Genomic DNA, 16,290 nt, shown 5'->3' on the forward strand with positions numbered 1-16,290 from the left:
TAAACATATTCAGACACCTGTTGCTTTTACCCCTCCCACATAGATTTGAAAACTATCCATCAGGAATTTGGAAGCCTTTAGCATTCGGTTCCGGCTCGACACAGGCAGTAATTGGAACTCACTTTTTATTAGAGATACTAGTAATGGAATCAACTGGGGTTGAGGGCAAAATGGAAAAACAGAATGAAAGCAAGAAGTGGAGAAATTTTCAGAGAATTATCGATTTTCTTGATTATGAGCACATGGGAACATTGACACTCAGGGTACCTAATTCTGATGTTACTGACTATCATTTCTGCCTTGTTTATTCTGCCAGAGGCTGTCGGTCCCTGCGATTGATGGGCTTCATTCGTTCAAAGTCTTGCAATCCTGTCCATGTGGTCCTTTCAGTCTATTCACTCTTTCTTACTACAGCAGTCAATGCCAAGTTTCCTGTGTGCCTACTGTTAAAATGGTAAATAAAAGCCCTTTAACTAAGCCTTAGGCTCTGAGAGGACCTCCTTTTATTATGAACTTTGGTCATGGTTTCTCGGAGAATCTTCTGATAGTCACTTGCTGAAATCTCAGTTGATAGTCACAGCCAAATGGCAAAAGTTAATCAGATACCAGCTAATTTTAGATAATAAGTGTTGATTGCAGTGTTCATATCTTTTTATCTTTCATTAATTTAAATATTTTAGCCATTGATTGATAGATGTTGTACAAGTTACTCTTCATGCCTGGGCCAAGCAGGTTTCCTTTATATTAAACGGTAATAAAAAATGTGATTATGGAACTGGAGTATCTGTTCTGCAGGAGCGGAGAGAGTCATCAGTGTAATGATTCTCCTTAGTTTATAAGCTTCAGAGGAGCAGAGTGAATTGCCAGGGCAAGAGGTCCTGCTTAGCTTCTAAGCTGCTTATGAGCCACACAAAACACTAGGGCTGGGAATCCTGTCAAGTGAGCTATGCAGAGTCAGGGAAGAGACACCTGGCACTGGGCCCACTGCAGAGTTTCAGACCATGGGCACCAATGCAATTGCCACAGAATGTTCACACGCACCTCTTGTCTGGGAAAACTCAGCATGTGCACGTATATAAAGGTTGGTTGTGAACCTTGTTTAAATGAAATTTGGTTGGGATGTTGAAGTCAGTTTGGCTTGTTCTGTTGAAGTCTTTTGTGACAAGGCTAATGAATGGGATGGTGAAATCAGTTTTGTTTCCTCTTCATCTCCATGCAGCACTCAGTCATATATAAACAAGCCTAGCATTTGTTACTTCTTCTTCTCCAAATTAGTTCAGTTGACAGCTGGAACAGAGATAGCAGAAAAGTCTCAGATGGAAAAGTTTGGGGAGAAAGAAATAATTGGAAACATTTCTGCTTATACAGCATATATATTTTCTGTTTTTTCTCTCGCCTTGTTCTTTATTTCCAGAGCAACTCGTTGTAATATCATAGAGAAAGGATTGCTATGATTTCAAGTGTGGTATCTGCAAGAAGTACAGATGAACTCTTAGGGAATTAAGTTCTTTGTTTAATTCCAGTGACCAATTAATGACAACCAAGAGAAAAGGAATCTGTGATACGCCAACAGCACAGTTTATAAATTGGAAAGTTTTCCAAAGATTTCAGCAAGGTATCAGAAACAGTATCAGTAATAAATTCAGGTGCACTTTCAACTATGTTGGCAGAAGCAGCATAAATAGTTGCATGGTGATATGCAGCCATCATGGCAGCCGCTATAGATTCACGTTCAGATGCTGCAATGCCAACAGCAGCAAAAATAGATTTGGAAACAGACCTTGCAATTGTGGCAGAAGAAGGAGCAGTAGAGGAAAGGCCTATAGCAGCAAGTGCAACGGCAGCTGTAAATCAAGGCTGTTTTCTTTTCTTCAATAAAACAGGGCTAAACAGAAACAGCAGCTAGTGCTTCTAATTTACAAACAAGAAGATTCTTCACATTCCATTAATATCTCCTCCACCACCATCAGCTGTTGTACAGCCTCTTTCTCTGCTACAAACTATGTGGATGTATTGAGAGGCACATACATCTACCAGTTAAGGTTAACAATATCAAATGATTAGGAGTACTTATGGGATGTAGCAATGGCCAGCTTCATGCAACTTGGATATTCGTTATGGGATATTCATCCTTTTATCTTTATTATGGGACACGGTTTCATATCTTGCCTTGGTTACTATTGACAAAATGTCATTACAGTCTGATGGTTGTTCAGTTCCCTCCTGCATGTAAAGTTAGATTAGTCTCAATCCATTTGTTAGTGGACTCGGAGGATATGTCACAAAAATCACCACCAGGTTAGCAATGATTGATACTTTTCAGAGAGTCCATGGATTGAACAGATATAGAGACTGTATACTCTGTCTGAGTGACCAGCAGTTTGCTAGGTGCTTCCGCGGCACAAATAAAGAGAAATCTTCAATCTAAATTCAAAATGGGGGAAGGAGAACAGAAGGACAAAGGCTATCAGAGTAAGTTTGCATAGTTACCCAATAAAACATGTAATTAAAATTATTTAATTATTTTATCTAAAGGTCCAGCTCCAATGATCCCGAGTCAGGATAACCCAACCATATGTCATTGTTACCTCATAATACACAGTCTTAACTTCCTGACCTGAACACTGTAGTATAGCACTGGTGGCAGTTAGACTGATTGCTACGTCCACCTCCATACGTGTCTGCATTGCAGTAGTGAACACAGAGATCCCTATATAGAGGGATTTTGCAATTCTGTATACCACCTTGATGCTTACAAAAGGCTTGATAAAAATTAATAGAGGATAGTATTTTTGAATTCTCCTGATCGGATAAACGTAGATATAAAAAATAAGCTATAACAGTGAGCAAAGGAAACATATTAAATGAGAACTGAATCGATGCTGAATCCATGATGATTATGGTCAGCATCATTGTATTACTGATGAAATTTTAGTGGAACAATGAACTATTAAACCTCTTCTTTCTCCTTCCTCTTCTCCCCCCATATGTGATATTTAGTTGTGCTGTGGTAGTCACCAGTAAAAATAGTTACAACATAGTGGGTTTTTAATTCTGTGTACAAACTCTCAGCTAGTGCAAATTGGTGTATCTCCATTGACATCAATGATGAATTAATTTGCACCAACTGAGGACCAAGCGGTTTTGTGCTCCTCTTTTACTTATAATTGAAGATAATGCTGGTGAATGTGTAATAATATCTGTTGGCAAGTGCTAGATTCTTAGTTAAAACACAACTCAGAGGCATCATTCTTCTACCAACAGGATATAAGTAACTCCCATTTGCTTCAGTGGAAGTTACTTGAGTGGGTTTGGATCACCCTCTTCTACGGTAAAAACCCTTGCAGAGATTGCCCCATATCTCACCATTGAGACAGAGCCTGTTTGCAGAGAGTAGGCCATTGAACCAGCTGTTCACATCGTAGGGGATTGGTGGGAGCTCTGTGCACCTCTACTGAAGCTGTGCTTCCAGAACTTCTCCTGTTGCAGCCGTCATGGGGATCCCCACCACACAGGTGTGACAGAGTGGAGGGTGGACATAGAGGTGAACAATGTGGCACCTCCCCCACGCAGTGCAGGGTCATTCAGTCTTTGCCTCCTTCCCCTGCACAGATTCTGACCCTATAAAATGCTCCTGTGGGAAGTGGAGAGATCTTGCCATGGAGGAGACGGACACTGCCCACCTTCTGTGTGAGAGGGGAGATCTGTGTGTGAAAGATGATGATTCCCACCCCAACCCACAAATCCTGCAGTGGGGAGACTAAAGCCCCAGGGTGTTTTAAAAAAAGAAAAGAAAAAGTCCTTGTTACTACAGAGCAACTGTATAACATATGCTTATGGGGAAATGTACAATGAACAAATTCCTGTTAAAATAAAACAAACAAACATAGCAGCCAGAAATATTCATGTCCCTTCTGCACATTTTCCGGGTGCAGTATATGGCATGATGTCATTTAGAATTTTATGGCAATGGTTACGTTAGCCTTGTAGACTATTTTTACTAGCATTTTTTACTGTTACATTTGCTTACATGTCTAATTTTCTGTTGTTGCAATGATGTTCATGTTGTGTTCAAATAATCGATACTAGTACAAGGGCTGTTCCGTAGGGATCACGTTATATGAGTTTATAATATACAGTATGTTCTTTGATGAATACACAGAGCGTTTGCTGGGGTTTTTTCTCTTTTAAATACAGAAATTTCTAGTTGTGTTTATTCCACTCGTCAGCATACTTTATCATATCAAAGCCTTTACAGACAGTGTAGAACTACTGAGTTATGTTTGGGTCATGTTTTGCAGCGTGCCCTTTAATACTGTAGCTTTAGAAATGCAATTTTCAGCCTCTGCTTATTAGAATATGATAAAGTATTCCTGGTCTATGTCCAGCTCCACTAATCTCCAGACTACACTTCATGAATTAGGCATGAAGATTTTAGTCAATGTGCTTTCAAAGACCAATGTTTAGGGAATCATGGATTTTCTACAAGCTGAGGGAGAAATCTATAATAGGAGGAACTGATTTTCAAACATCATATTCTCTGGAAGAAATGACCAGTTCTGGCTTGGAAACAGAAAACATTTCCTTATTAGAATGCTCAAGAACTGATTTAAAATGCTGCATTTCTTTTAAAAAGCACTAGTTTTTTTTTAAAATGTAAATTCAGCATAGTATATAGTGTCTTATTCATATATTAGGTACTTTGTATAGACCTCCTGAAGGGTAACAACATAAGAATGGCTAGACTGGGTCAGATCAATGGTCCATCTAGACAGTATTCTGTCTTCGGACAGTGGCTAGTGCCAGATGCTTAAGAGGGAATGAACAGAGCAGGGCAATTTAGCGAGTGATCTATTGCCTGTCGTCCAGTCCTAGGGTGGGTTAAAAACTGGAACAAGTTGAATCAGTTTAGCAATATTAACGTACTCGCTAGTGGGCATTTGTGCACTTTACCTCTGCACAGTTCACACAGCTGATAGTTTCTACATTTGTGAGGTCTGTCACAGCAATGCTACCATGTTTGTTTTTTTAACCAATTTACATTTTTACCAATTGTTGTGTATTGGAACACTGATACGTGAATAGATCTGGGTGAGAGAGGTTGATTCCCCAGTTAGCTTTCTCAGAAGGCTAAATGCAACATAAAATAATAATAAAAAAATACACAAAACTAAGCATGCAAAGTGCCATGCAGTGTGACCTCCAAGTACCAGTTGATGACCTTAATTATCTCTTGTTTCTGCAGCTAGACACATCATCTTGACTTCTGTGAAACATAGGCTCAAAGATGATTCATGAGCTAATCATCTTCAGAAAGATCTGAAGCCATCAGTCAGGCTTCATGGAACTTTAAACAATTTCCTACTCACTGAAAAAGTCACCTGTTGGTATCCCACTCATCTTTTGCTTCAGCCATGATACTTTCTGAAAACACAGATTATATGTAATGTAGTCCTGCTCCAAGGCCCATAAGATTGGTGTATTTTTGCTTAGAAGGGTCAAAGCTAGATAAATCAGTGTGTTTACAGCACTGATACCAGTCATGTGAAATTACGGTAGCGTTACATTGTCCCTTTTATTGAGAAGCATTTTTGGAAAACAGTTATGGTATATGATGTACAGAGTGTCTTCTAAGCATTTTGACATCAGTCTATAGTCTTCCTATGTGTATTGATAGTGTCTTGCATGTACTGGGCACTACTGGAATAATAATGAACAATGATATTGACACATCAGGGCATAGGAGGAAAGTTATTGCCTGTCTGAATGTGGATGAGAACACCTTTGTTTTAAAAAAAAGAGAGTATTGCATAATTCATAGAATGATAATTGAAATAATAAATACTCTTTTGGAGGGCAATTATTTTTGTGTGTATTTGCCTGCATTTCTTCCTGATACCACCCGATATTCAGATATTTTACTAAAAGCAGGATCATTTATTCTCAGCTGTTTGCTAAAGATCAAACATGAAATCTGGGCACCATCAAAGTCAATGGGAGTTTTACCATTGATTTAAGTGGGGCTGGGATTTCACACAACATGTAATATCAGTTTAATAATCAGAATAGAGTATGTCCGCTCTAGGAGGATGGGATCTGGTGCTAACCTGGGGGAGGTGTAATGATGGTCTTTGCCATCTCTTCACATTCTGATATCAATGTTATGCCTTGATTGGGCAAATGGCTACGAAAAGCATAAGGTCTGGCGATCCAGGCCTTTGAACCATCTATTGATATTTTAAATGTGTTTCCAATAAGTTAAGTATAAAGCCATGCTTAACAATACATTTCCTTTGCCATTTTGGATGATCCCAGGAAACACACAGATGTGTGCTTGGGATCTATAGGTAGCTGGCTACAATTCCATTAATTCTTGAACCCAGACTTAAAGTAACACCCAGCTCAGCACAAACATGTACATATCATGATGCAATCCATAAGAGGGTGACCCTTCTCCCCCTCCCCTTGCCTTGCCTCAAACCCCTTCAGACAAACCTCCTGTCATGAAAATTTGGCTTACCTGGGACATAGGCACAAAGTCCCCCTCAAGTGGCCTCTATTTGGAGGAGACAGAGTAGAGCTGCTCCTTTCCCATGTTTAGGAACCACAGGGAGGCGGGAAGCACAAAGAGATAAAGGCAGAGAGACAGACTGAACTTTGGATGGGATGGACAGAGATAGAGGACGCAGCAAGAGAAGTTAGAGGTAGAGTTAGGATAGCGTGTGTGATTTTTTGTGGGGAGGAGACAGTGAGTGAGAAAGTTTTGGGATGGAGGTAGCTGTAGATTTTGTGTGTGTGTGTCTGACATTTGGGTGGTAGGTACAGGAGACATGGTGTGAGAGATGTCGGGGAAGGCAGGAGAATGCGTGAGATGAAGATGAGATGAGTACAGAGAGAGTGGGAAAGGGGAAGGTGAGAGAAAAATGGAGTGATAGAGGATGAGGGGGGAGTGTGAAGATATGGGAGAAGGAAGGAGAAAACATAGGAAGGAAAGAGGCAGGTAATGGAGGAGAAGGGGAGAAAAAAGAGGGAGCAGGCACTACAGAATGTAGCAAAAAAATGGAAGGGGCAATAGCCTGTAAAACACTCAGGAAAAGAACAATGTGTGCATTAGAAGGAAGAAAAAATAAAATGAGGGACGTGAAAAGAACGAGGGTAGGAGAACCAAAGTTAACTTGCAGTGAATTTTAGTTTTATTACTCCACAGAAGTTTTTAAATATACAAAATGTTACAAGAAATAAGAGTGTTTTGTTTTTCTTTTAAGGGATGAGATAAAATGTGCCAAGAGATAGGAATAGAAACTATTATCGTAACTCCTACATGCAGCCTTTTCCCTAGTTTCCACTCCAGAAACTCAGAAACTTTTTTTTATGTGGTTATGCCTGTAGTTGTAGGGACATGTGACTAGCATCTGAGCCAATTTTAATGTTCAACCCCTTGTCCATTTTCTTTTTCCTATACTTCAGCCACACCAGCTCCTAAATCCATACCCAGGTTTGGGGAAGAAGAGGCTAAGAAAACCCAACCTTACCACTAGGGTCTCCTGCTAAAGTTGCCACAGAGAAAGTAGAAGAATTATGACTGAAAGTTAATGCTGCCAAATACTGGACCCACCAGAGGTCCTACAGCATTCTTGGTCAAGCAATGAGGAACAATAGCTAACAAGCAGTGAACAGCAGACCAACAGACAGTGAGCAGTAGCTTTCTGACCCCTGTATGTGGTGATCACTGCACACTAGCAAGCGTCACAAGAATCAAAGTGAAATTTACCCTACTGACTCATTTGCAAGGAAGGGCATTGGTAGGTGAAGCTAGCTGCTGTTGGAATGAGTGGTATTGCACCCCCACTGGCATATGTGCCCTATCTAGTTCAGGAACCAAATCTGAGCCTCAGCTGATTTGGAAACCCATCAGTCTCCTGAACACTACTCTCACATCAGCCAATCTGGAGGTCACAGAGCAGGCCCCAGCCTTGATGTCCACACATCTAGAGAACAGGTGAGGTTCCATGTGAAGGCAAAGTTTTAAATAGGAATCTTCTTTTCAGTACAAAGGCTTTATAAGCCAAAAGTGTGTAATAAATATAAATTCTAATGAAAAGAATGGGGGCACAGTAAGAATAATGTAAAAAAATCCTGATAAATTGTAAATTGGAAGAATAATAAGCAGCAGCAGCAGCTCGCTCTTTGGAAAGAACAAAGGACTGAAATAGGTAGACAGTAATGGTTTTGTTAACAGTCTATTTAAGTTATTTTCTCAGTGGAAGAGTTGGGAAAGGTGAGATTACTACAGGGAATATAAGACTATGCAGATCTCAGCTCTCAAGTATATTGCTCTGTTTAAACTGCTGTGCTGTGCTTTGCTATATGAGCCAAATGTTTTATTAGAAAACTCATTGCATATTTCACTATGCTATATTAAAAATGCACTGTCTTTTAATAAATTACAGAATTAGCCAGACATTGGGTATGTATTTGAGATGCATTGAGAGAACCTTTTAAAACTCTGTCTTTGAGGTTGTGAAATTTAGAAACTTACTTCTGAAGTGTACCATTGAGGGCAGTACTGTTTTATAAAAATCACTATTAATTTGGTAGCATTTCCATAATTTATACCAAAAACTCTAACACTTTGACAACAAAGGTAAGGATAAGGTGGTTTTCTGTGATGTACTTGTTTCTTGAACAACAGTCCACAACACTGTGCTTACAAAACCCTAATTATCAAACAGCAGTCTGACAGTCTTTCCCTTCTTTTTGCACTGTTTGCAGTGTTCTTTCAAGGAATACATGGAGCCAAATTTTCAAATGTGCCTAAGTGGCTTGAGGCCAGAAATTCAGAGGTAGGCACCAAAAATGTAGGTAGATGAGATTTTCAAAAACACCTAAGCAGATTATGTGCCTAACTGCCATTGATTTCAGTGTGACTTAGGCTCCTGTTTGCCTAGGTCACTTAGGTCACTTTTGAAAATGAGATTTAGGCTCCTAAATCAGTGAAACATTGCAGTGCTGAAAAGAGTAATACCTAAATGCCTTTACAAATCTGGGCTACCTCACTTTTGAAAATGGGACAGAGCTTCCTGAATCACTTAGGTCCAGATTTCTAAAGGTTATTGCTGCATTCAGCATTCCAACACCTATCTGATTTCCTAAGTCAGATAAGTGTAGCCCCTCTAAGCACAGCAACTCCTAAATACCTTTAAAAATCTGGGCCTTAAGGATTTTTGAAAATGTTGTTGAAGGTGTTTTAAAGGGACATCCTCTTTGCTACGTCTTGTAATTTGCCCTCGTGAGAGGAGACTACAATTAAACTATATCTCAGATTTTCAGAATTGCATGTGCATTTGCACACATAACTTGTGCATACAGTTCACGTGCCTAATTTACTACTTCAGTTCCTGAGACTGAACATGCAACCAAATGAAGTATACCAGCAAATGACAAGTTAAATGTTGTTGAATGACCAAATAGAGCAGTATCATGCATACAGTTTAGATGTGCAAATGTTCACATGCAGTTCTTATAATCTGGGTTTAAAACTGCACACTTTTTCTGTTTGTTTGTGCTACATTTTTTGCTCTTATTTTCTCCCCAGTCTTTATCTTTTGTTCAGGCATAAAGTAGATGCCGTTAATAAAACAGCATTTGTCGACAGTTAAAGCAGACTAATAATCCATACCGGTTATACACATGTGTATATTTCATAGTGTTATAGCTATAGCATTAGAACTCATGCTGATGATTGATAGGACTGTGATTTATAGGACTGTCTCTGAAGGCAGTGCTAGTATAGAAGGTGCTCCAGAAGAAAAAAATACATTGTTAACATTATAATTATGCCAAAATATGTTAAACTTCTGAGCATTCTCTGAGTGACATTGGGTGATACTAAAGAAGGACTGAACTTTTGTATGGAGAATATGCAGACTAAGGCATGATGTAAGTCCTGACCCCATTGAAGGTAAATGGGATTTTTGCTATTAAGTTCCATGTGCCAGGATTTTGCTGATGGCTTCAATGATGGATTCTTTGGCTTCAATAGAAGGGGTGGATTCAAAAGCCCTGGAGATCAGGGCAATCACTTGTTTTTTTTGTTTGTTTGTTTGTTTTTTTTTACTGGCACAAAAATCACTGCTCTGAACATTATCCATCTTGTGAAAAGGAGGATTCATTTGCCAGTTACTTTACTGTAATGAGGGCGAACATTTATACAGACTCCTCTGGTCCTGGCAAATAATATAGTAGGAATAGCCAAAGTTCAGGGTCCTACCAGTTATTTATGTTAGGAGAAGTCGATGGTGGGGTCAGGTATCTTTGATGCAATCCTGTGTGATGAGAGAGAATGTAGAGTCCTGTTTCCCAGAACACAGGAGCAATCAGACAGTGACAGTTTATTTGCTCACTATTCCAGACCACTTTCAGCCAGCACTTCAGCCCAAAATAAAGCTCTTTGCAATGCTTTTCTCAAGGTCATGCTCTTGGAGCTTTGTTGAAATTGTTTGGCTTTTTTCTCCTTTTCTGTGTCAGTTGATGCTTTTTTTTTCTGCCTTTCTCTGTCTACACACGCACCACTAATGAGAAAATCCCCAGGAACTCATTGCCTTGGGATGTTGTGAAGGCCAAAACTATAACTGGGTTAAAAAAAGAAAGTTCATGGAGGGATAGGTCTATTAATAGCTATTAGCCAAGATGGTCAGGGACACAACCCCATGCTCTGGATGTCCCTAAGCCTCTGACTGCCAGATGCTGGGACTGGACATCATGGGATGGATCACTTGATAATTGCCCTGTTTTGTTCCGTCTCTCAGAAGCATCTGGCATTGGCCACTATGAGAAGACAAGGTACTGGGCTAGATGGGCCATTGGTCTGACCCAGTATAGACATTCTTATGTTCTTATGTAGGAAAACCCACTCTGCCCACATATACCTTTGTTTTGGATGGTTATGTACCAGTGTTTCAGGTGGAGGCTGCTATTGTTTCAAATTTCTGGTGCCATAAAAGAGCTCAATGGTTTCTTATAGTTATCTTAAATGAACATTGGTGGTTACACCCTCCTGCTTCAATGGTTTTGCCCAATCCACAACAGTAGCATTACAATGTTTTACAACATCGTTCTATTTAGGCTTGAGGTTTCTATTGTACCCTTTGTAGTGCTGTAAAGGAATTACATCTTGCCGGATCCTGTCCCAAACCAGTGTTTCTCTTCAAAAGTCCAGAACCAAACATTCTTAATCATTCTTAATTATTTTTCACACCAGGATTTCAGTCCCCTCATGGTTAAAACTATTTTTTTTCTCCTTGGCTTGTAAAAACCAAACTGACCCTCAAACCAATATCCAAGCACAGATTTAGCTTAGTGGCAGAAAAAGCAGAGGCAAGAAAACTTGCAACAGAATATCAAAATTAGAATGGAAACAATGGCTTCTACGCAGTTATTCAAACTTTTGTCAAAATGTATCCTTGTTGGGAAATATATTCTTAAACTTGGGTTTTAATGCTTAACTGTGAGATATAGTAAGGTTTGATTCGACTCAAAACTAATATGGTAGTGGGAGGCATGGATGACAGAACTATAGAAGATTTGGCTTCAAATTATTCACTAAACTTGTGATTATTTGTCAAGTTAAAAACCCACTTGTCTGGTTGAGTCCATTATGTGTAAAATTATGTGGAAATTGCAGTCAGTTAACATTACAGAATAAAGCTACATGGAAATAAATAAAAGGTCATTTTTATATATTAAACTTCATCTAACTATGGCACTTTTTATATTCTGTCTTCCACTATATTGAGTTGTCCCTTTTAATCTCTGATAAAATGTAACCAATGATGCAAACGATCAATTATTTCTACAGTGCTATTCCAATAGTGCCGTTATAGTTAAGGTTCGTTTTTTTATGAAAGCCACTCCTAGAAGGGTGAGCCTATTACTTCTTAATTAAACACACACACTTTTCTGATCTAATAGCTGGCATGCTAAGGATTGGCTGAAAGAGATTTTTTTTTAACTTTATGTTAGAAAAAATGCAGCTTTTTAAAAAGAAATTCGCAGTAAAAAAGATGAATTTTTGCTGCTCTTAGACATTTTTGTGCTTGTAGATGATGAACTGTGTTTTATAAAAAGAGTGTTGGCAAGAATAGCTTGGACTTATTTGCCAACTCCATCAAGACAATGCCATACTTGGACTTCCACGTCACAATGATCTGATTAAAAATTTTGCTTCCTCTTTTTTTTTTTTTTTGGTTGTTTGTTTAAGTAGATACTTCTTGTCATCAGTCCTGCTTTATTTGGTCCTGCACAAGTTTATCAAGTCACATATCCTCTTTCTAGAAGCAATTTTATCCATGGCATATAGATTGAAATTTCTGTGTGTGTCAATTTGATAAAGAGAACATGGGCTATATCTTTGCTGGAACTGTACTACAGTTGACAGATTCTCCCCCCCTCCCCTCCTTCAACTATTGACTGAACATGTGTTTTGGTTATCATGAATTGCATCAGTTACAGTAGTCCATCTTTGCAGCAGAATTACTAGAGTGTATTAGTGTCATTGTAACCCATGGTTAAGGTTCTCAATTTTAAGAAGCTCTCAGCCATGTGCGCTTGTACTCGCAGACATGCACGCGCGCACACATATATTTGGAAAAAAATTAAATAGAATGTAATTTTATGAGGAGGAGCTAGGGATCAGAGCACAGCTGTCAAGGGAAGCTGGTTATTAGGGCCAGAAGCACATCAGTTGTGTAGCTCAGGAAAGCGCCAAAGGGTCATATTTCTGTCCTGTGGGCTATTCTTTCTGGTTCCATTCCTCTCTGGCTTCCCCCCTCCCAACCCGCCCACCCCGTATCTCCCATCCCTGCACACATAGTGGGGGCATCAGCTGTGGGAACAGCCCACAGCAGCACCTGGACCTCTCCGGTATTTGGATCCCCCTGTGAAAAAGGTGGTTCTGCCTAGCTGCTGCAAATCACACACCTGTAAGCTGCCACCTCCAGCTTCTTTGTCAAACAGAATCCAGCCTCAGTGTCAGGGATCTTCCACCAGGAAATCTGAACTTCTGGAAGAAGGGGGACGGGGGAGGGAGGGTTAAGTAACATTAACTTTGGGAATAAAGACAAAAAACAATAATTGTTCCAGAGCTTCCAAATTTGAAAAGTTAATTTAAGGTAAAAACAAACAAATATAAAACGTGAAGATTGAAACATCGTGACCACAGCATCATAGTTTCACATGTCTAAAACGAACCATCCGAGTTCTCTCTTCTAGTGAACAATCACCAAAGAGCAATTGTTCCTCTTATTTTCCAAACATAGATGGTGATTCTTGTAATTTGTTTACTCTCTTTCCCTCTCTGCTTATTTATTTAATAGTTGTATGTAGTGCCACAGATGTGCACAACATTTTACACAGGGAATGAAGATATGATCCCTATCTGGAGGTGTGAGATATTTGAAACCTGTGTTGGAACTGTAGGTTCTCTCTTTAATTGATAAGTATTTTCCTGATCCTGCTGGTTGAAAAACTTGTGACCAGAGTCAGCGTGGAAAAAGGCAGCTAAAACTAGGTGGGATGACTTGGGCCCCTCTGCCTTATAGAGCAAGCTGCTTTTTCTCTCCCTTCCTAAAAGTATATTTTATTGTTTTATTGAATTTCTCTGTTTATATGTGGTGAACATAACAGGAAGGGTTTAAAATCTAGCTGACTGATAGGCAGAACTAAAGCGTACTAACAGCAACCTTTGGTGCACATGCACACCAGATGGGCACAGATGGGCCTGTTAGTACACAACACGTTGGTGCACTTTAGAATTCACACCCCACTAGTGCTGACTGCTGCATTGCGTAGACAAGCCCTTATGTAATCAGGGAGCAGGATTAGCAAATGACTCCTAAAGACAGTGAGAGCATATATCCTAATATGGGAAAAATCTATATTATTTTCAGCCCAGAAAGGAATCCAGGTCAGTTGATAGTGTCAACTCTACAGTACAGGCAGGTGAAATAGGGTTGTGAATGCTTCATGAACCACATCTATGCTGAATGTACTGACAGAACTAAACAAACATGAAGTCATCCTAATTACTGATGAGCAAAGGGACATTTTCCACTGCATTCCTTTCCTTTTTTTTTTTTAATACAGGATGCTCTTGTAATTCAGAGAGCCCCAGGCATCTTAGAAAACAGGCAAAAAATCAATAGCCCACTTGTTGAGGATAAGTGAATTAGCTTGTGTTGAATGTAACTGAGTACCTGAACACTTCAGTGAGCAGCCTTTGTTTTGTGAGAAAGGAGAATTGTAAGGATTCCTTTCCAGTGGCTGTGATGGTGCAGATCTTTAATCATGCCAAATAAGAAGGAGCAGGACATTTCTGGTGGGTATTAATGTGTGAATTTTCTTTCTTTTTTTGTTGGTCTATCTGTCCGTAGCATACCACAGTGAAAAGAGCTACACATAGTTCAAAGCCAATTATGAAACTCACAGAAAAATCTTAGAGACCTATACATAAAGGAAAATAAAGTAAAAATGTTTTGTACAGTACATCAGCATGGTTCAGATTCTACAGTTCTTATCCATTCTTTTCAATGTAGTGAGATTTTGGCTAGATAAGGACTCTAGATTTGGCCTTATCTTTACATCTAGAATGCAATGAATGAAATATTTTCCTAGGTCTCAATAAACTGTGCAGCCTCTCTTGTGAAACATTAGGTGCTTTGCAGAAATACTGTGCATGGTGACAGTATTAAAGGTTTGCTGAAGTTGCCTCACAATTTTCAAAGCGGTGTGAGTTTACCGCTGTGACACAACTATTAGAGTAGCATGACTCCAATTGAGTTTAAATCCAGGCAGCACTTCGGAATTTTAAGGACGGCAGTCACATTAATTGTTCCTGCAAATGTTTGCTTTGAGCTAAATACAATAATTTATTTGAAATGAAAGTGGTTACATCAGATACTTTGATGAATCTTTGAGCCAAAGCTTTCAAGCTACGTCCCACAGAGTCAACTTGCTCCCTATCTTCAATTCCCTCACCACCTCTCTTCTTCTCTCTTTCCACATGCCACAGCTCTTTTCTTACCTCACCCTCATTACCTGCCCGGATGTGCCTGCTATTTCCTCAAAAATTCTCCAGACAAATCTCTGGTCCTGCTATTTTGATTATCAAAATCTATGCAGTTGGATAAGCAACCAAAAGTCTGGAGATCCCTCAAGGAACCCTGTGATCTATTTTCCCCAAACCACCATTCTCCAAGAAACTGCCCCTACCTACATTTATGTCCGAGACAATGAGGGCCTGTCAGAGGGAGAGTCCACCAGTGTGTTTAACACTTAGCATTTGGGCCAGTTCTAACTCCAGTTTCTAGTAGAGGAAAGCTCCTCATCTTCCTCATTGTCCATTCCTCAGGAGGGAAAGGAAGGGACAGATGTTTTCGTGCCACAGTTGCAGCTTCCTGACTCTTTAGCCAGTTGCAGGTCAGTTCAGCTCCTAGAGTAACCTAGAGCAGCCTCAGAGTTCATCTATGGCTCCAAAGGGCCATTTGAGCAGCCGGAGAGTGCCATAGTGTAGTGCAGTGTTACCAACTCTTGCAATTTCTTTGCGAGTAGCGTGTATTTGGTTGGGCTTGGAGTCAGTCTCATGGGAGAAGCTCCAGCCTTACTCATGAATTTCAGCCTTACATGAGGAGTGGGGCAGAATTGATGTGGGTGCTGAGGCAGGTGGGGATGGGGGGGCAACACCGATTTGGGGAGAAGCTGGAGGCTCTGCACCATGTGGCTGCCAGTGAGAGCTCCTATATTGGGGACCAAAATCACCTTGCTTTATAATTTTGGGAGAGTTGGAAACACTTATCACACATAGAGGTGAACAGGGGGAGTTGAAAAAACAAAAACAGACCAAAACACCACAATATCACCATACCCTCCCCCCAACAAAAACATGATTTTTGTGCTAATTTCATGAATGTGGGCATTCCAGTTCATGATTTTTGAACTTTTGGGGGTCGCTTTTCCCTGGGTGCTGCAAGGCAGTGGTGGAGTAGAGCTGCTATGTCAGCTCCGTGCCAGTTAGCTAGGTTCGTGCCAGTTAGCTAGGTTCCCCAGTTAGCTAGGTTCGTGCCAGTTAGCTAGGTTCCCCAGCTAGCTAGGTTCGTGCCAGTTAAGCAAGGTTCACAGCAGCTTCCAGAGTGGTGCACAGGGGTTGAGGATTTGGGATTCTAAAGAGGAGACTGGCTTTCCCTAGCTGTGAGGTTTTGGCTTGGCCCCTCTGCACTTGGGAATGCACTGATAAAT

General features: G+C 40.0%; 1 protein-coding gene across 2 annotated transcripts in view; it reads left to right on the plus strand.

Moving 5' to 3' along the window:
• Positions 1-16,290, plus strand: part of WWOX (WW domain containing oxidoreductase) — a 647,484-nt gene that overhangs the window by 289,519 nt on the left and 341,675 nt on the right. The window contains exon 9 of one of the 2 annotated variants that reach the window (XM_044986919.1): positions 7,468-7,643. The exons of the other annotated variant lie outside the window; for it this stretch is intronic. Coding sequence (XP_044842854.1) covers positions 7,468-7,551 — 84 coding nt within the window. The 3' untranslated portion in view covers positions 7,552-7,643. Of the gene's footprint in view, positions 1-7,467; positions 7,644-16,290 lie in introns of those variants that run through there. 2 annotated transcript variants of the gene reach the window in all.

The sequence above is a fragment of the Mauremys mutica genome, chromosome 14, assembly GCF_020497125.1.
Source record: "Mauremys mutica isolate MM-2020 ecotype Southern chromosome 14, ASM2049712v1, whole genome shotgun sequence".
NCBI lineage: Eukaryota > Metazoa > Chordata > Testudines > Geoemydidae > Mauremys > Mauremys mutica.